Source organism: Chrysemys picta, chromosome 1 (assembly GCF_011386835.1).
Source record: "Chrysemys picta bellii isolate R12L10 chromosome 1, ASM1138683v2, whole genome shotgun sequence".
Taxonomy (NCBI): domain Eukaryota; kingdom Metazoa; phylum Chordata; order Testudines; family Emydidae; genus Chrysemys; species Chrysemys picta.
In genome coordinates, this window is record NC_088791.1 from 124,515,707 (window position 1) to 124,536,186 (window position 20,480).

Consider the following 20,480-nt stretch of genomic DNA (forward strand, 5'->3'; position numbering starts at 1 on the left):
TGTATAATTAGCGGGTGAGTAGCAGCAGGCTGGAGATTCCCTGAATCAGTAATAATAGAATCAAAGATTCATAGACATGTAGGGCTTGAAGGGACTCAGGAGGTCCTCTAGTCCTTCCTCTCCGTGCTGAGGCAGGATTTAAGTATGTTAAAGGACCTCTTCTAGCCCTCTCTCTCTCTTTCTGTCTCTCTTGCTCTTTCTCAAATCAGAATCCATTTGTAGATGAGAAGAGTTATGCCCAGGCCCTCACTATTTCCACTACCCTGCCATTGCCACAATGCGGTGGTATAAAGCTTCCCCTAGACAAAAGCAACACTGTTGGGGTTTGTGTGCAGCCTAAGCGCAAGTTTCCCTCCTTTGGAAAACATAGGATTTGACACACGTATCAGACTATTCATCACTGAGATCCCACCTTTGGCAATACTTGATCCATCAGAAGATGAGAACTGTCAAACAACAAGAACAACCCATAAACTACCAGCCAACAATACCACAATCACTAAAACCTCATAATGTCCCAGACCAATTGTGCAATGCTGTAGAGGGGTCATAAAGGAACATATTTGTCCTGACCCAGACAGGCAGCGTGGCAGAAAAGAGTTCTGTATGTCTGGGTCCGGACATCCCCTGTGGAAAATGGGGGGAAATCACTATTACGAAATGTGAGAAATTCATTGGTCGGAATGAGATATTGCTCTGGATAGCTTGAAGCAGCCCTCAGCAAGGGATTTTCTGCAGCACTGGTTACCTGAAGGCTGGATTTTTGCTTGCGTGGGAATTGTTTGCAGGGGTCTATCCTTGTGAAATGATTCCTCATTTTCCTTTTGGCGGCATTTATATTTTTCTAGTGTGTATTGTTCCCATCCGCTCCTGTATCCTTTTGTTCCAGGCCATCTGGAACTTCAGGAGCTTTCATTACTCTTGTGGGGAGGATGGAAGGTGAAGGTTACTTTCCCCTAGGAAGTCCTTCACAAGCATTTGATCTGCAATGAGAGATCCATTTTGGACTTCAAGTTTTTGTTCTCTCCCCCAAGCCTCTAATGCACATTGACTGGATAAGGCCGTGCCAATTTTCAGAAAGCAACACAGCTCTTGTACAATCTCCCACCAGTTCATGGGAAAGGGTTTTTGTTCTGGTAATGGGCATTCAGTGGCACATAAATTAATAACCTGTAGGTCAAGTTCCTCTGCTGTGCTTAGTAATGCCCAGGAGTGTGGTGTGGCTGATCCCTGCCATAAAACAGAGCAGTCTTCAGGCTGCTTTACTTTACATCAGCTTTCAGACTGGTGCAAAAACAACTTTAACACAGGGGAAAATCTGGCCACTAATGATCAAAATCCCCACTCCACTGTTTGTAATGTTGAATTTGCAATTCTGGTCCTAGCTGTTACTGTTCCTCTTGACTCAGTTTACCTCTGATGTAATATTGAGAGCCAAGTCCTGCTTGGCTTATTCAAGCTAACTATTTATTCCATTGCAGTCCTGAGTTTGTAGCTCTGATTGTTGTGTAGGACTCTGCTGCATCCATTCAGGGAGGGGAATGGTAGCTTTAGTTATACAGTTAGTAATCGTTTAGGTAAAAATGGCAAAGTGACAAATTAGTCCAGCTTGCTTTTGCTTTATACCAGTTCACACCCTTCTGCAATCTGAGCCTCCATTTTGGTGCCCTCTGTCTTTCCTCTCCACCTTACCAAACAGTTATCATAGTTTTCATTCCTCACTGAGCTCGGTCTCCGTCAGTAAAATAATGTAACAAAGATTTATAGGTTCATTTCACAAGAGGGACGCACTTTCATTTTGCCAGTGATGAATCATCTAATGTTTGTTTTGCCAGGCCTTGTACAAATCTTTACAGTCACCGAGGTGCACATCAATTAAAATGAAATTGTATTAAAATCAAAGATTTACTCCATTTAACATACCATGTTAAATATTAGTCGTCCCCCGCTCCCTCCATTGGGAGTATGGCTCACAGGTACAGCAGCAGCAATATTAGATGGTAAATGTCAGACTCCTATTTCTAAAATGCAAACAAAATACTCAAATTGCTGTTCTGCCTCAAAGGGTCGGTCTACACTGCACCTGGAACATGCCTGCCAGCCTGGGTGGACAGACACATGGGAGCTCTGCTTGAGCTAGTGGACTAAAAATAGCAGTGTGGATGTTGAAGCACTGGGTAGCCACCCGAGTACAAGCCCACTTGACCCCGTAGGTCCAAGGTTGGGGGTAGGGCTAGCCCACGCCACCATCTATCCCCACGGCTATATTTAGTGTGTTAGCTTGGGCGGAGCTGGCGCGTATCTGTCTACCTGGCTGGGAGGCACGTCCCAGCTGCGGCATAGACATATGCAAAGTGATCTGAGAAAACCTCTTTCCCGTATTTCTTTATGCTCTCGCTCACACACCCACACCCATACATAAATGGGCTCTCCATCCTATGGTCTGGGGCAGAATGGCAGAGAAGCTGCTATACAGAAAAGGAGATTTTCATCTTATGTTACAACCCCCTTCCCCATCTTCAGTTCATCAGTTTAGAATAGGGGTAGTCAGAGCAGAATTACCTCTGTACTGTTACCTTAAGCAAAAAGAAAATTGCAATTTAAAATTCCTGCAGATCTCGGTTTAATTAGATTTTTAAGCTAGTTGCATGTTTTAATGTCTAGCTCTGGCAGTGCCTGTTACAGGATGCTGGGTTTTGATAGCTCAGAAATATTTTTTTTTAAAAGATGGATGTTCTGTGTTGTTAAAAGCCCTGGGATTGGAGCTGTTTCTTAACCAATCCATTGGAGGTATGCAATATAATGAGTAATTTAGGCAGACTGACATGCTTCTCCAGGAAAATGAAAATCATGAGTGTGAATAATAGACTCCCCTAGTTATTGAAAATTGAGGCATATCATATATACTGGTGTTTTGGGGAAAGGTTTGACATCTTAAGCCTGATACAGCTGTAGCATTATGGTGAGACTGCTGAAGATGTTTTATTTCAGGTGTTCAGTAAATGGAACATGTGACAGATGCATAAAGAATAGGAACATTTTTAGAAAAGAGAAAACAAAATTGATCATTCTGGTGAAAGATATTAATTACAGTCCGGAGCAAGTAAAACCAGGTTTAATTATATTTTAATGCAGCGGTTCTCAAACTGCGGTCCGCGGACCCATGGCGGTCTGCAAGGGTACTCCAGGGGGTCCATGAGTCATGTCCAGGGCTGCCAGCCCCAGTGATCAACTCCTCCCTCCCAGTGCCTCCTGCATGCCGTGGAACAGCTGTTCAGCAGTGTGCAGGAGGCGCTGGGAGGGAGGGGGAGGAGCAGGGACAGGGCACGCTCGGGGAAGGGGGTGGAAATAGGCTGGGAAGAGGAGGGGCAGAGGAAGGGGTGGAATGGGGGCTGAGCACCCTTGGGGAAAATTAGAAGCTGGCTTGGAGGTCCGTGAAAAATTTTAAATCAAAATGGGGGTCCTCGGATTTCTAAAGTTTGAGAACTGCTGTTTTAATGGAATGATGGAGTGACTTTTTTTTCCCCCCTATTCGGTACTTATCAGAAACTATATTCCATTTTTGGAAAGTGCTGTGTCTAAAAATGCTTAAAACCATAACACTATAGTTTAATTTGCAGCATCTGGAAGATCATATGAATGGTACTTCCTGCAAAAATGATTTTGATGAGCTATTAAATTCGGATGTTCAGGTTTTTTCATATTGAGTAACACTTGAAATGTAAAAGATTCTCAAATGGCAGAAAGCAAGACTTGAGAAGTGCATGTAGCCTGTATTTATAACTGTGTAAACTAACAAACAAGTTTTTGCCTGAATCCGTTTTTTTTGGCTAACAGCATATTGCTTAAAATGAATGCATTTTGAGGAGCAAAACTTTTTTTGGAAATTTTTTCCCATGATATAACTTGAAAATGTAGGAAATACAGGACCTATCCTACAAAGACTATGCACATGAGTTCCTTAACTGATGTGAGTAGTTCCTCAGAACTCAGGATAGGATCCTTAATTTGTACTGTAGTATTCAGTCAAGTGACTGATGTATGGTAGGAAAAATTGCTTTTACGGTGCTAGAAAAAGAAAAAAAAAGTAAAACAAAAAACTGAACTCCCATTACTCAAGATTAGTCTTCCATTACATGTTAAATGAACATGTTGGGTGTTAGCATATAGTTTTGATATACACTATGAGTGATTGTATATGTGTAATACTATACATATCATATACCACATCTGTAATGGAGATAAATTGCAGAACCATATGATAAATCACTCTTGAGCACTTTAGCTGCACTCTGCCCACTATTGTATTTCCCCTAGGATTTATTATAAGAGTTCAAACCTCTGAGAAGCTTCAAATACTTGCTATTTATTTTTTAATCAATCTGCCACAAAATATTTCCTCCCAAATAAGACTTCTCTCCAAAATTACATTAGTCCAAGGCCGAGGATTGGTAATACTCAGTACTGGAACAGTGATAACAGTGAGTTAAACCACCTTGCAGATTACGGACCCACATGTATGTGTGTATTATAGATAGGGATTGATGCTTCACTGTGCTGCACTTTGTGGAGTCATTTACATGTGTGCAAAGTGACTTTAAATTGTTACCAAATCTGAATGGTAACATTTTATACCCACTTTACAGCACAAATGATTGCACAAAGTGCAAGTCAGTGGAGAATTATATGTGTGTGTATATCTCTATATAGTTATATCATTTATAGTTATTTTCAGAGCATGTTTTGTGGGTGCTAAAATTACTTTATTGTAATATCTTTGTCCACATTGGGTAACTTTAATATTCTGTAAGATTTTTCCATGAATGAAATTTGCATTTGCTTACTTCAGTACAAATATCTTTAGTTTTAATTAAATTTGAGGATAGTAGAAAAATATACTTCCCTGATTTAATTAGTTTAGGGGGGAAATATCCTTTCTTGGACAATAATTGTTATTTGTGTATTGTATTTGGGCAAAGTAGTTCAATTTCAGTTACTTAAAAGAAATAATTGACTCTTCAGATCCAGTAAACTAGTCCACTTTGGATTCAGCTAGTTTTTAATTTAAGACCTATAGAATAAGAGACCTGTAATTTCACTACAGGGAATGCTTCCCTTTCACGCAGTTCATAAACCACAAGAGTGAAACAGCAATACCCAAGAGCAGTTTTCTCTTTTCTTTTTCACATTTACTTAAAAGTTTAATTTTGTGAGCAAGAGCTGATTTTAAGTGTCTTTATTTTTGCATTAACAAAAGAACTTCCAGCTACCAATGACCCATCTGCAGTCGGGTTTCCAGTCTCCGACAGCAGCTACTGCAGGATGTTTCAGAGGAAGATGTAAACCCCCACATAATGCCAGCCTTAATCTACTGTGCTTTGTCTTTCGTTGGGAACAGTGGAGCCCCTTGGCAATATTCCAAGTAAGGAAAACACAAACAGATAACTGCTTTGCAGACACACCACTCCTGGGAGCAGATCCTCAGCTGGTGTAAATTGTCTTAGCTCCATTGACTTTGATGGAGCTATAAAGATTTACCCTAGCTGAGGATTGTTTCTATTTCACCACCACCACTACCCTTGTTCCCAACAGCTTGTATACATCTCCTTAGATTCAGGCACAATCGATGCACCGACTTGGTGATTAGATGGTAATTTTACAAGCCACCCTGAGTAAAAGGCAGCGCTTAGCTGCACCACCCCATAAGCCCACCAAGGAACAAATTCTGATGCACCATATACCAGTTCTTTCCCTGCTCCCCCTTGCTTTGGAGGAACGTTAGTCCATTCCTTCCTGTGGAGCCAATAAGCAGAGCAACAGTTTTATATTGTAGCAGAGTGACTGTGCTGGCTGGGTCTGCCTGTGTGGGGCACATCCACAGACAGTCCCTAAAGGGTGTGGCTCCTCCTGAGAAGGGTTCCTGACCCTGCAAGTAACCCTGAGAGGAAGGGCGGAGGAGGAGTGTTTTCTGCCGGGTGGGGGATGGGGGGGAGAGAAGATGAAGGATTTTGGAGTCAGTAGCATCAGCCCTTGGAGGGGAACAGTAACAATTACATGTTTTGCTGTTCCTGAGCTCATGCCTGTGTCATCATTCTGGGGACTCTGCCTGCTTGTGCTAACGCCCAAGAAAAAGACAGTATCATAAAGCATCCTTTGGGGCTTTTAAAATCTATTTTGATAAAATTTAAATCCATCATTGTTAACAGCCTCTTCCCTGGCCAGGACACTAGAATATCTGAAGTTCTGTTGCAAAGAATTATGGGCCAGATCCTCACCTGGTTGGTACCACATAGCTCTGCCAAAGTGAATGGAACTGTCTGATTTACACCAGGTGAAGGTCTTGCACATATGTTTCTTTTTCAAAAGGATATGTCAGAATTCCCAGCCAGCTGAGCTGAACATCCTTGTGTACTTTATAAGAGATTATCTCAAGCCATAAGCTGCAGGTATAGAAAATTATCATAGCAATGAGTTTGCACTGCCATACTTAAGGGTGAATTAAAGATTTCAGGAAATTATTAACAGAGCTGTTTTTAGTTCAATTCAGGTGGAAACTTGGCACACAAGGTGTCAGCATAGGAGCCCTTTTTTTTTTTTAAACAAGAAATAAATTCAGCTGTTGCTAAATTATACGTGTTAAAAATAATATACTTTATACATATATATGCACTCATTATTTATTGGTTTTGGAAGCATTTTTATGCTCATTTAACTCAAAATGGGTTTTGATTTTTGTAAAAAACAAAATTGGCAGGGAGCAGGTCCATATGGTCTAATTACTCCTGGAATTTTGAAAGAAAAATGTAAATCTGGTGAGATTTACATTTTTCTAAACTGAAAAGTGGCTCCTGTTCAGGCCTTTTTTTGTGGATTTTGAATGCACTTAATCTTGTTTTGTCTTATTCAAAAGTCCATGGAAGTTTCACAAGTCCTTTGAGCTTTATAGCCACAGAGGCTAATCTTTATTTGGGGTTACATTTCCTCTCTGTGGATAAAATTCACCCTTGTGCCATGGGCCAGCACAAGGCCTAGGCATTACTTAAATTAATGGGACTTAAGTAGTAATTTTCTGGCCCTTTGCACAGGGGTGAGTTTCACCTCGTGATAGATGCTTCATTCAGTGTTCCCCCCTCTTCACTCTTCTCCAGAGCAGAGGTTCTTCTTCAGCTCGATTGCCTCACAAAGGACAAGAGACGCCCTTAAGAAAAAGGCCAGAGAGGTCTATAGTAGACTTCTTTAAGGAGACCCCAACCCTACTCCATGAGACCTCCAAATGGGGAAGGAGGCCATTTCTTTTGGCAGTGAAGAAAAAAAATCTTTGAAAGGGTCCATGCATGGATGAATTTTGATTTTGTCTTCCCTTGCTGATTGGTTCATTCCTGAGGAGCTCTACATTTCAAACACGATGATAACTCCCAAGTGGACTGTAGGACCTCAAAAAATAGTGCTGCTCCACTTTTCATGCTTTTGTTTCCCTTTGCTACTATGCCGCTATGGAAATGATTCCATAGGAAACTGCTACTTTACTGTGCGTAGCCCCAAGGACCTGGCTGCACTCTGATATTGGGATTAACTCTCTGGAGATGAGAAACTGAGGAAACAATTCCTGACATTTCAGGAAATAAGCTTGTTAGTCCTATGCTCAGTCTACTACACAGTGTTGAGTCATTAAGTAGTAGGGTGACCAGAGAGCAAGTGTGAAAAATCAGGACATCTTTTTTCCCAGAGGGGGTGGAGGGGTATAATTGCGTATCTAAAACAAAGCCCCTAATATCGGGACAGTCCCTTTAGTAGGGTGAGCAGACATCCCGATATTAAGTAGTGATAGGATTTTATCTCTAGTGTTGAATTTCTTTGCTTCTTAGTCCAGTTCATCATTAAAGTTTGAGTGATTTTCTTTTTTTAACGTCAACTGGGAGATTTCCATTTGGCTTCCAGGAGAATGAAAGAATCTACTTCCATTGGTACTGACTTGTTTTGAAAATCAGCACTTCAGGAATTTTTCTCCTTGCCTGTTAGCCTGCTTTTTCTTGGTATGGAGATAAAATAGATTTCATTTTATTTTTCATTATTTTATAACAGATTCATGTTCAGAAATGATCAATTCATATTAGTCACTATTCAGTTTTTCTTCTTTCCAGTCAGAGATGTCTGAAGTCCTTCACTAAACAAAAGATGAATGGTTTCATGTGTAACTAGAAATGGAAAAAATAATTACTGACAAAGGGCCCTACTCCAATTTTTGGACTGCTTTCCTTTTTTTTTTTTTTTTTTTTTTTTTAATCAGTTATATTGAAAGTTGCAGAAATGACAGCCCTGGATACCGTAGCTTTTTATCCACTGAGCATGTATAGCAAAAACAGAGGTATTGCAAGCTTCTCCACAATGGGAAAAAGATGCTGTTGTGGCTAAGGCACTAGATTGATAATCAGGAAAGCTAATCTGAATTCATTGCTTTGTCACAGATTTCCTTGTGGCATTGGGCAAGTCACTTACTCTCTTTTTGTTTCAGATCCTCCTATTTAAAATGGGTATGATAATGTTAGCTTACTTCATAGGGGTGTATAAGGATATATTGCAAACACAGAAATATAGGCGTTGCCATACCAGATGAGATCAATTGTCCATCTAGTCCAGTATCCTGAATCCAACAGTGGCCAGAACCAGCTGCTTCAGAGGAAGGTACAGGAAACCCTGCAGGAGGTAGTTATGGAATAACCTACCCCCAGAAAACTCCCTTTCTAATGTACACCAGTTAGAGATTGGTTTATGCCCTGAAGCATGAAGATTTAATCTCTTCCAATGATCTTGCTATTTTAATCCTTTCTATTGTAATTCTATAAAAAGCAACAGAGGGTCCTGTGGCACCTTTGAGACTAACAGAAGTACTGGGAGCATAAGCTTTCGTGGGTCAGAACCTCACTCTTGCATCTGAAGAAGTGAGGTTCTGACCCACGAAAGCTTATGCTCCCAGTACTTCTGTTAGTCTCAAAGGTGCCACAGGACCCTCTGTTGCTTTTTACAGATTCAGACTAACACGGCTACCCCTCTGATAATTGTAATTCTAGATGTTCTTGTACACATATAAATGCCCAATCTCTCTTTGAATATTGCTGACCTCTTGGCCTCTGATATCTTGTGGCAATGAGTTCCACAGGCCAATCATGCATTGTGTAAAAAAGTATTTCCTTATTAGTTTTAAATGTGCTGCCTTTCAGTTTCATTTAATGTTCTGTTCTTGAATTTATAGTGAATTATGATAGTGAATATAAGTGATAGACTGATCTACATTCTCAATACAGTAAACTGTTTTGTATACCCCTATCATGTCCCCTTTTATAGATCTCCTTTTAAATGTAAACAGTCCCAGTCTTTTCAACTGGTCTCATGTGCAAATTTTTCTATGTTTCCAATCATTCTCATCTCCCATCTCTAAACCTCATTTATTTCTATTTGCTAAACCCTGTTCAGGAAGGAAAGGAAGGAGTGAGAACAGCAGAATAATAATAAAGAATTTTTTTAAAAGCGGACTTTAACAAACTCAGAGAACTGGTACCTAAGGTGTCATAGGAAGAAAATCTAAGGGGAAAAAAGTTCAGGAGAGCTGGCAGTTTTGGAAGGAGACAATATTACAGGCATAACTGCAAACTATTCCAGTGCAAAGGAAAGACAGGAAGAATAGTAAGAGGCAAATATGGCTCCATTAGGAGATCTTTAATGACCTGGAAATCAAAAGGGAATCCTAGAAAAAGTGAAACATGGAGTAATTGCAAAGGAGGAGTACAAAAATAATAGCACAAGCATGTAGGGACAAAATCAGGAAGTCTAAGGCACAAAATGAGTTACACCTAATAAGGGACATAAAAGGCAATAAGAAGAGGTTCTTTAAATATCTTTGGAGCAAGAGAAAGATGAAGGAATTTGTTGGTCCTCTATTTAACAGGGAAGGAAGAGCTAATAACTGATGACATCAAGAAGGCTGAGGTGCTTTACACCCATTTTGTTTCAGTTTTCACTAAAAAGGTCAATGATGACCAGATACTCAGCACAATATTAACAAACAAGGAGAAGGAATGCAACCCAGAATAGGGGAAAGAACAGGTTGAAGAATATTTAGATAAGTTAGATATATTCAAGTAGGCAGGGCTGATGAACTTCATCCTGGGGATATTAAGGAACTAGCTGAAGCAATCTCGGAACTGTTAGCAATTATCTTTTAGAATCCATGGATGATAGGTGTGGTCCCAGAGGACCGGAGAAGGACAAACGTAGTGCCTATCTTTAAAAGGGGGAACAGGGAGGACTCAGGGAATTATAGACCAGTCAGCTTAACTTCAATACCTGGAAAGATACTAGAATAAGTTATTAAACAATCAGTTTGTAAGCACCTAGAGGATAATAGGGTTATAAGGAATAACTGGCTAGGCGGTAGTACTGCTGAAAAGGATAGTGAATCAAAAATTGAATGAGTCAACATTGTGATGCAGTTCCTAAATAGGTTAATATTATTCTGGGGTATGTTAAAAGGAGTGTCATATGTAAGACATGGGAGGTGATTGCTCCGCTTTACTTGGCACTGGTTAGGCCTCAGTGGAGTACTATGTCCAGTTCTGGGCACTACAATATAGGAAAGTTATGGACAAAGTGGACGGAGTCCACAGGAGAGTAACAAAGTGATTAAAGATTTAGAAAACCTGACCTAAGAGGAAAGGTTTAAAAACCAAGGCATGTTTAGTATTGAGAAAAGACGACTGAGGAGGGGCCTGGTAACATCTTGAAATACGTTAAGGGCTGTTCTAAAGAGGACTGTGATCAGTTGTCCTCCGTGTTCACTGAAGGTAGGACAAGAAATAATGGGCTTAATCTGCAGCAAAGGAGATTTAGGTTAGATATTAGGAAGTACTTCCTAACTACAAGGTTAGTTAAGCTCTGTAATAAGCTTCCAAGGGAAGCTGTGGAATCCCCATCACTGGAGGTTTTTAAAAACAGGTTGGACAAACACCAGTTCGGAAGATCTGGGTTTACTTGGTTCTGCCTCAGCGCAGGGGACTGGTCTTGATGATTTCTCAAGATCCCTTCCAGCCCTACATTTCTGTGAATGTTTGAGAGGTAGTCATGTACTAAGATGATGCATGCCATAGAAAAGCCTATAAACAAACACTGCCCTATCAAAGTTTCTTATCTCTAAATGATGAATAGTTACTTTAGTCACCATGCCCATTCAAGATCGTTTTCTACCCTCTGGGTACAAGGTCAAGTGACAGCACAGTAAGAACATTTTGGATTTCCCATTAACAGTCATTGTGGGAACAACCAACCCCAGCAAAAGATGATGTGACAGGATCATGAAGGCACTTTGAGAACCAGGGAAGAGAATTGAAGATTCTCAGAGGAGCTCAGAGAAGAGCAACAAAAATGATTAGTGGACTGGAGGGACTTTTGAGGAAAGATTAAAAAGCTACACATAGGTTGGCTAAAAGACAACTAATGCAATAATAAGGGACATGAGACTACAAACATCTGAAGGGAATAAACTCCAGGCAATCATGGACAGTATTTAAAGTGGTTCATAGGGTTATAACTAGGAATAATAAGATGAAACTGAGGTCAGGTCTACACAATAAACTTACATCCGCATAACTACATCACTCAGGGGTGTGGAAAAATCCACACCCCTGAGTGACAGAGTTATACTGACCTAGTGTAGACAGTGCTATGTTGACAGGAAGGCTTCTCGCATCAACACAGCTACCACCTCTCGCAGAAGTGGAATAACTATACCGATGGGAGAAGCTCTCTCATCGGCATAGTAACATCTTCAATGAAGCACTACAGCAGTGCAGCTGTGCCGCTGTAGTAAATGTAGACTGCCCTGAGAAAGGTAAAATTGAGACTGAATATCAGTCAGAATTTCCAAACAGTAAAATGTATTGAGCTATGGAATAGCTACCCGGGGAAGTAATGGAAGCCCCAGTTGCTTGGCACATTTACAATAAGCCTAGACAAAATACTAAAAAATGTCCTGTTGGGGAAAATCCTGCCAGGGTTCCTGGGGGATGGACATGATGGCCTGAAGCAGTCTTTTCCAGCTCTATCTTCTCTGATTCAGTCCTTGGCCTGTTGACTGCAATTTTGGCAACAAGGATGTTAATTGTACATCATACGCCCATGTTCCTTGACCTGTACTTTTTGCCAGTATGGCTTGAGGCATGCATGAGCCAATCTTTTAATGTTCAAGATATGCAGTTGTATAATTGTATATAGGAGTGGAGCTGAGTGGATTAACTTTGAGCAATTTGTTTTCCTGATGAGTTTCTGTAGGAAGATGGGCTAATACCTACTTGTTCATTTACAACAGAGAAATAGCAATTCTGCGCAGGGGATCAATCTGAATAACACTTCACTGTGATCCTTTTAAATATATATCATAAGCAAAGAGAAAACTAGAGCAATCTCTTGCTTGAATGGGACACAGAAATGCCTGTCAGTCAAGAAGAGAGATCATCATAGCGGAAATTTTAGCACATGTTGTTGTTGCTTGTATGGTGTACTCAAGACGCTACTCATTGATGAATAGTATTCTGCAATGGTAGAAAGGACAAGTGTCACCCATACATCTTTGTAGACACTGGGTCTGATTCTACAACCCTTACTCATGTGAGTAGTCCCATTGATGTCATTGAGACCAGTGGTGTAACTAACAGTTGCAGAATCGGGCTCAATTGACTGCACATTCTTGATTAAGCTACTGCAGTAAAATTTGCAGTCCCCAAGTTCTTTCAGTGTACCAGACCGCCAGGAGTTAGGGGGTCATGCGATAAATTGGAATGTTTTTTTAATTGCGTACTAATTCTGGAGATGTGCATGTGTAACTGACCTGCAATGATCGTGGTTTTTATGTTCAGCTAGTAAGTGTAGATGAAGGTAGTAATGGTTCTTTCTAGTTAAGCAGTTAAATGAAAGCCACAAAGAAACACATTTCAGTCTCTCACTTCTTCTGATAGGAGAATACATATATATTGCTTGGTTTGCCCACTCCGGTACCCTTTTTGTGTATCCCTTACCCATTAGTACATCTGCTAAGCAATTTGAGATGTATACCAGTATAAGAACACAAACCCTCAATTCTAACATAAATTACAGGTCAGATTTACGTAATGAATGACAGCCCTGTCCAGTAAATTACATGTAAAACTAAGTTATGCCCCATTTAAGTGACAGAAGAATAGAATAGAACACTCAAACTGCACTGTTCCTCTTTCCAATGGTGGTTGAATAAAAGAACAAACAGTGATAAATAGTTAAGGGAGTAATGTGTTTGACCACTCTTTTAATGCCACTTTTCTCTGTTATTGTGGGTAACAGAAATGCACACTTCAAAGAAAACTAAAGTGCCAATGATAGCTAAGAAGGTCATTTATAGGAGGTTAAAATGGTTTAATTAGAGTTTATTTGAAGGTTACTATAGGAGTGCAGAAAGATGTTAAGGGGTTAACCTATAAGAGATTACATTGTAGTCAGTGTTCTGTTAAAGTTTGAATTAATTTTTCCCATGGGTTTTTCACATTCTAATTTTCAACTAAATGAGACATCTGTTTCAGAAAAGGAAAATTTGCTATGGTTGTCATAGCAACCATCATTCTGTAAGAAAATTATTCCAATGGTTTCTTTAGAACAGAAAGACAGAAATTCAGTATAGAAAGCAACATCCGATTGCTAGCACAAATTTTGAGAATCCAGGCATTTTTGTACGTAAGACGAGTTGACCTGTAAAACTTGTTCATGTGTTTTTAACACAAGCTTAATTGTGCAGTAAACATATTCACTTGCAATATACTTTTCTCCCTACAGCCTTATATGTAGTCAGTCATTTTTCTGTCATAATAATAAAAGCATTGAATTTCAATAAGATATAGCTGTTTGCTATAAGAAGGCAAAACCTAAATCAAAGTACACTGTTAATCATGGGTACTTGGCTCCTAACATGAAGTACATTCATGGTATAGGTGTTTAATTGCCAAATACATTTTTTGCACCTTTCTTTTCTAGAACCAGCAGATTTTTCTCCCTAAGTATATGAATGTAAAATAGATAGTTATGTGAACTATTTTATAAAAGAGTTATACTTTCACTGAGTAAACACTAAAAAAAGCGATCCAAAAAAGCATCAGATCTTAACTCTGTAACTTTGCTTCCACATTCTATGATGGATGGAAATATTAGACAAAGTTGTCTCTACATGATTTCCAGGTCAGACCGTTGTTCGTGTGTATATGGGTAGATTTTTTTTTTCCTGCACAGAAACTTTGATGGCTGTTTTGTAATAACATTTCACAAGAAGAGACTTGAGGGATAAAATCCCTCTGCACATAAAAATGATTTTACTTTTGTGTGGTTTGGGCATTGAAGTGTATGAATTTATTTAATATAAATAATACTAACATTATGCACTGAATCCTTTCAGATTTTAGCCAGAAATATTCCAGACATTTCTGTCATTCCTGGGATTGTCATAAAAGACAGCATAATGGCAAATCACACAAGTTCTAACATTTCCTAGTCACAAAAGAACAGCTCCAGCATGCATAACTCACCAACCCCTAACTCAAGCAAATATGCACTGCAGGCACAAAGCGAGAGAGGAAAGGGGACAATATTCCTTGTCTAAATAAGCTGCAGAACATGCCTATTCAGAAAGAGAAACACACTTAAAAAAAAGTGAGTATGTATATAATGGGCCTAATAGAGGCAGGCAAACCACTAGGATTTTACATGTATATATGTGATCCATAAGCCTATGGATTTCAGTGGAATCAACGAGACACTGTCAGTTGAGGTTATTTCTTTTTTTTTTTTTTAATGCTCCAGTGTATCTTTAAAATAATTATTTTTTCTATACTGATTTCTTACCTTTTCTCTTTGGTAAATATTGGTGTTTTTCTCTCCATTTGTTTCTCAGGGAGCACAGCAGCTGTGTTACATTTTGCTTCCTGTTTGTGCACCAAAATCACTGATGATCTCTGTAGAGCATGGGAATAGAAGGCCTGATCTAGTGCCCACTGAAGTCAGTGGAAAGACTCCCACTAACTCCAAAGGGTATTGGTTAGGGCCTGGATGAGGAGGGGTGGGAGAAAAATGTCTCAGGAACATTTCAGGTCAGTTGGAAACTGAAGTGTTAATTGTCACATTTCCCCCTTTTTTCATATTCGCGTTTTGCAAATGAAGTTTTGTTCATAAGAATATTTGTGGAAAACTAATTTTGGGCCTGCGGCTAAACATTATTTGTTGACTAGATAAAATTTGTTGAGTGTGAGACCAGAATACCAGCCATCTTAGGATTTCTTTTGTGGCGCTAGTGAAGGAAGGCCATTGGCATTTGTGACTTGGGCTGCAGCCTTGTTGCTGGTTTTTTCAAAGAAACAGGCCAAAACTCTGTAAGATCTCTATGGTACTTATACAGTCTTTATTACTGTAACAGCTGAGCAACTCACAGTCCTTATTATATTTATCCTCACAACACTTCTGTGAGGTAGGGAACTTATCTTTATTATCTTCACCAAGTTCACACAGGAAATCTGTTCCAGAGCAGGGATTTAAACCTGGGCTTCTAGTTAGTATCCGAACCACTGGAGCATCTTTCTTCTCTCTGGATAAATGAGACTGCCTTCATTTATAGAGGCAGTTGACTCCAGTCTTCTCACAGTTGGAGGAACTATGCAGGCTGGTGGCAAGGCAAGGGAGAGAGTGACTTAATATAAGACAGCCAAATCGATATTTACCTGTAAATAAGGCTGCAGAGATCACTGCTAGCTTATTGCAGAATAAGCCAGTGAATAGATGCAGCGTTCCCATCCCAGCAGTGAGAAGGTGAGGAACCATGTACCTTAGAGCCACATGCTACTCTTCCTGGTGGGAGAGCACCCCATAAGGAAAAAGTCGCTGAAAGGTAAAAGCTCATCAAAAAACTCTGATCTGAAACTCACTGTTCTATCCCTGATTCTCCCTTTGGTAGGTAGAGCTGCCCAGCCAACCCCTACCCTTGTCAGCATGTCTCCTAATGGAGCCTTGCTGCCATTAGTTTTCTTTCCTGCACCCACACTTTTTGTCTCCCACCACAGGGACTGGAATGATCCAAGAGAGAGATATTGGTGGTCACAGCTGCAACAGTAGAAACTTCCAGTTAGGTTTTCATACAGAAGGCTAACAGTTAGCCAGGGCCATGCAGAACCATGATATGGACTCTTAGCTTGACACCACCCTCAACCAGTACTGTAGAGCCCGAACACTTGGGCTCTAGAGAAATTGGGCCTCTAACCTATGGGAAGGAGGGGGAGCTTCCCGCAGAAGCTCTGCTTGTTAGAGGGCTCTTCTACTACAGTTTGCTTCCCCTTCTAAGATAGCCTGTGTTCCTTTATTTCTCTTAGTATGCAGTGTTTTTCAGTTATTTTCAGCATACACATGTCTAACAGCATTCCGAAAGGAGATGTGAAAAATAGATGATCACGAAGATTGCAGACAACGTGTTAATTTCTGAAGTGGTAGTCAAGCATCAGTATCAGAAGAGGAAGAATAAGAGCTTCATGAGCATTCTCTTTTGTCTTTGCCATACATGATGCAAAGAGTAGTTCAGAGAATTTGTTTAAAAGAAATCTCGCTTTTTCATTTGGATGCCGTGAGGGAGTGGAAAGCTTTCTTCAACAAAGTAAGATCTGAAGGAGAACTCTGGTTGATGTGTACATATTTATAAACACTAAGGCTGCAATTATCATAAACCTTATTAAATCACAACAGCCCATTTGTTGTTCTCCATATATGGATATGCCCAGAACACCAGTCAGTCTGTCAAAAAAAAAAAAAAAAAAGGCAACCCAAAACTAGCCCCACATTTCATGACTTGTAGCATCATCAGCAAGTCATAATTTGCCACAGTGATATTACTATGAAATATAGCTTTTTCATCAATGGGATTGCATAAAAAAATGAATTATATTCTGACTGACTTTATTATAATCCCACCACTTAATAATGAGCTGTTCCATAAATAATGTGTTGAAAAAAACAACAACCCTAAAATAAATTCTCATCAGATACTAAATCTTGAATATGTAAAATTTTATTTTATAAACAATTAATGTGGTGGATGACAGAGGAAAATTGTACAGTATATATGAATTTAATAAAGTTTGTTCTGGTGTGATGCTTCCAATGTTAACCAAACATAATATGGATTATGGCCCCAAGCCCGTAATTGGATCTGTATGTGTGCAGGGTTCTGCCCATGCCCATTCAATTGTAAGATCAGGGCCAAAGTGGGAAGAAGGCCATGCTATAATATAATACACACACTTCAGAGTGGTGGTCCAATAGATATAATGGAACTCCAGGTATAGCACTATGTAGGCTACTTCAACTCCTACAGTTGTTGCCTCTCAAACCGATTAGAAGAATGCAATAAATATTTTACAATAGACTGTATATTTAAGCTGATAAGTTTGTTGATTTCCTGCACATTAAATAACGACGGTTGAATGCAGATATGGTGTCATTGTGCGTAGGGGGAAGGAAACTAATGCTATTTGTGTCCCCAAATTCCTTAACAGAAGAGAATCAGTCTCCATTTTTTTATTAGATGACCAATGCATAGGAGTAGCATTGAAGACATTCTCCTCCTCTTTTGGCAGGCAACCTTGGTTTTATGGCTGGGGCTTTAATCTTCCACGAGGCCAAGCACTATTAGAGAAATGGAACCTTATTCCAGATGGAATAGATATTCTTATAACACATGGACCACCTCTTGGTAAGAAAACATTAACACTTTTAGTTACATATTTCAAATGATATAGTAACTGTGTGTTCTTTTCAGACACGGGGTGAAATCCTGGCCCCAGGGAAGTCAAAAGCAAAGCTCCTCTGGATTGAATTGGGGCCAGGATTTCATCCCAAGGTTTCTAATCGCTATTACCTAAATTCAGCGGGGGATGTGAAATATTTTGCCTTAATGTACATTATAAAGAAACAACGGCCCTGATTCACTGATGAATCTAGCATTCCAGTTTCATGCCAATGTGACTCCACTGAAATCAATAGAGCTACACCAGTGTCAAAACTGAGGTGACACAATGATGAATCAGGCCTAATATACTTACATAATTTAGAGGTCTGATCCTGCGTTCCTTGCCCACTCAAAGCTTCCATTGAAATAACTGAGGAGAGTTGATTGGACAAGGAATGGAGGATCAGGCCCTAAGTTCTTACATATAGCTTCCCCACCACCTTTTTATGGTAGCATTCCCCTCCATCCAATATTCAGTATTTATTTCTCCCTTCTTTCCTCATGAGTTGCCACCTCTGCTTCCTTCTCATGAACCCAAATGGCCACACTTATGGTGCCCATTCTTTAGAGAGGACCTGCTGACATGTGTAGGCCAACAAGAACCATTTTACATTTTCATTTTACAAATATATCTTTATACAAGTAGAGGGCTTATTATGTTTCCTGATAATAGTTATCTGACCTTGATTATGGAAATAAAGTATTAACATAAATCTTTTTGGCCCTGATTCAGAAAAGCATTTAAACACATGCTTAACTGTAAACACATGCTCAAAACTCAGATTTAATCATGATAAAGTGAAATTCATGCTTAAGTGCTCTGCTGAATTTGACTTTTAAACTTAAGACTCCTTTCAGTCCACAATTTCACTAAGTGCTAAAATCCTCCCTCCCACCACTTTTTCCCCTTCTCTTTCAAAATTTTCAGGTAGAGTATGTAAAGTGTTTTGTTTTGTTTTGTTTTTCACTAGAACAAAATGATTTTGCTTTAAGTGCTTCACTGAAGCTTTGGAGATAAGGATTTCTTCTTTGTAAACCTTTGTTCTCCCAATGAGACTCTGTTTAATCCATTACTCACTTCCAGTCATCAGATTTATTCCGTATATGGACTTGGAACTTAAAAACTGGTAACAGCCATTCATCCCTCAGTGCTTGCAGGTCTGGAGCTGTTAGCCCTAAACATTTAGCATAGCAGATAATCCCAAATCCCAAATGGTAGCCTAATGGTTAGTATTGGATTTTTGGTGGACCCATTTATAAGTCCAAATAAAACAACTTAAAACATTTGAAATACTTTGTCTTTTATTCTTAAACTTCCATCTGACTAGTCATGAAAAAACCCTATCCTTTGTCAATTCCAAAGAATGTCCACATATCCAGTGTTTGTAATTCACTTATCAACTAGTCTGAGAATTTATCCTATTTTGTTTTTTATCTTCAACCATCCTCCATGGCTTTTCTGAGAAATGTTGCATATTTCTTTGCTTTATTTTCCTGGTGTCTTGTCTATATTAATGTATCTATGGACAACTCATGTTCCGCGCTGAATGGTCTGCAACCCTTTAATGAGTTGGATCAAAATATTGCTCCACCTAACATGTTATTTACTTTTCTGCAGCAGCCACTATGTGGCACTCCAAAGGAAAGTGACAACCTCCTCACCGTATTGCACCCAGCTATGTATTAGGCTGTGCATGGATGGGTTGGAAACAGAATTCCTTTCTGACCTTCACGAGCAATTATTTTAACCTGGAAGTTGATTACTATTATCCTGGTCTTAGACTGCATAACTACAAATGTTATTAATGAACATAAAAGTATCCAATGCTCTTGCAAATTCAGCCACACAATTTAGATAACTTCCTATGACAGTATGACTATAATGCTGCAAAAAGGAGCATTTCCTTTTATGGATTTTAAATGTATTTCCCTTTAACTTACAGATTTTGTTAAGTCGCTGTCAAGTTTGCATGGGGTATCGACAAGTGACCCAGCAAGAGCTGCTACTGCCATGCCTGCAGTGATTCTCACTGTTACATTAGGTTTAGAGGTTTCAGAGTGGTAGCGTGTTAGTCTGAATCAGCAAAAAGAACAAGGAGTACTTGTGGCACCTTAGAGACTAACACATTTATTTGGGCATAAGTTTTTGTGGGCTAAAACCCACTTCATCAGATGCATGCAGTAGAAAATACAGTAGGAAGATATATATACACAGAGAACATGAAAAAATGGGTGTTGCCATACCAACTCCAACGAGACTAATCAATTAAGGTGGGCTATTATCAGCAGGAGAAAAAAAACTTTTGTAGTGATAATCAGGATGGCCCATTTAAAACAGTAGGGGAAAAATTAGCCTGGGGAAATAGTTTTTACTTTGTGTAATGACCCATCCACTCCCAGTCTTTATTCAAGCCTAATTTAATGGTGTCCAGTTTGCATATTAAGTCCAGTTCTGCAGTTTCTCGTTGGAGTCTGTTTTTGAAGTTTTTTGGTTGAAGAATTGTGACTTCTAGGTCTGTAATTGAGTGACCAGGGAGGTTGAAGTGTTCTCCGACTGGTTTTTGAATGTTATAATTCTTGATGTCTGATTTCTGTCCATTTATTCTTTTGCGTAGAGACTGTCCGGTTTGGCCAACATACATGGCAG

At 39.5% G+C, this 20,480-nt stretch overlaps 1 protein-coding gene across 10 annotated transcripts in view; it reads left to right on the forward strand.

Annotated features, from left to right (window-relative positions):
- Positions 1–20,480, forward strand: part of MPPED1 (metallophosphoesterase domain containing 1) — a 76,808-nt gene that overhangs the window by 45,724 nt on the left and 10,604 nt on the right. For all 10 annotated transcript variants that reach the window (XM_042848247.2, XM_005296705.4, XM_065569686.1 and 7 more), the window contains one exon: positions 17,682–17,797. In XM_042848247.2, coding sequence (XP_042704181.1) covers positions 17,682–17,797 — 116 coding nt within the window. The remainder of the gene's footprint in view (positions 1–17,681; positions 17,798–20,480) is intronic.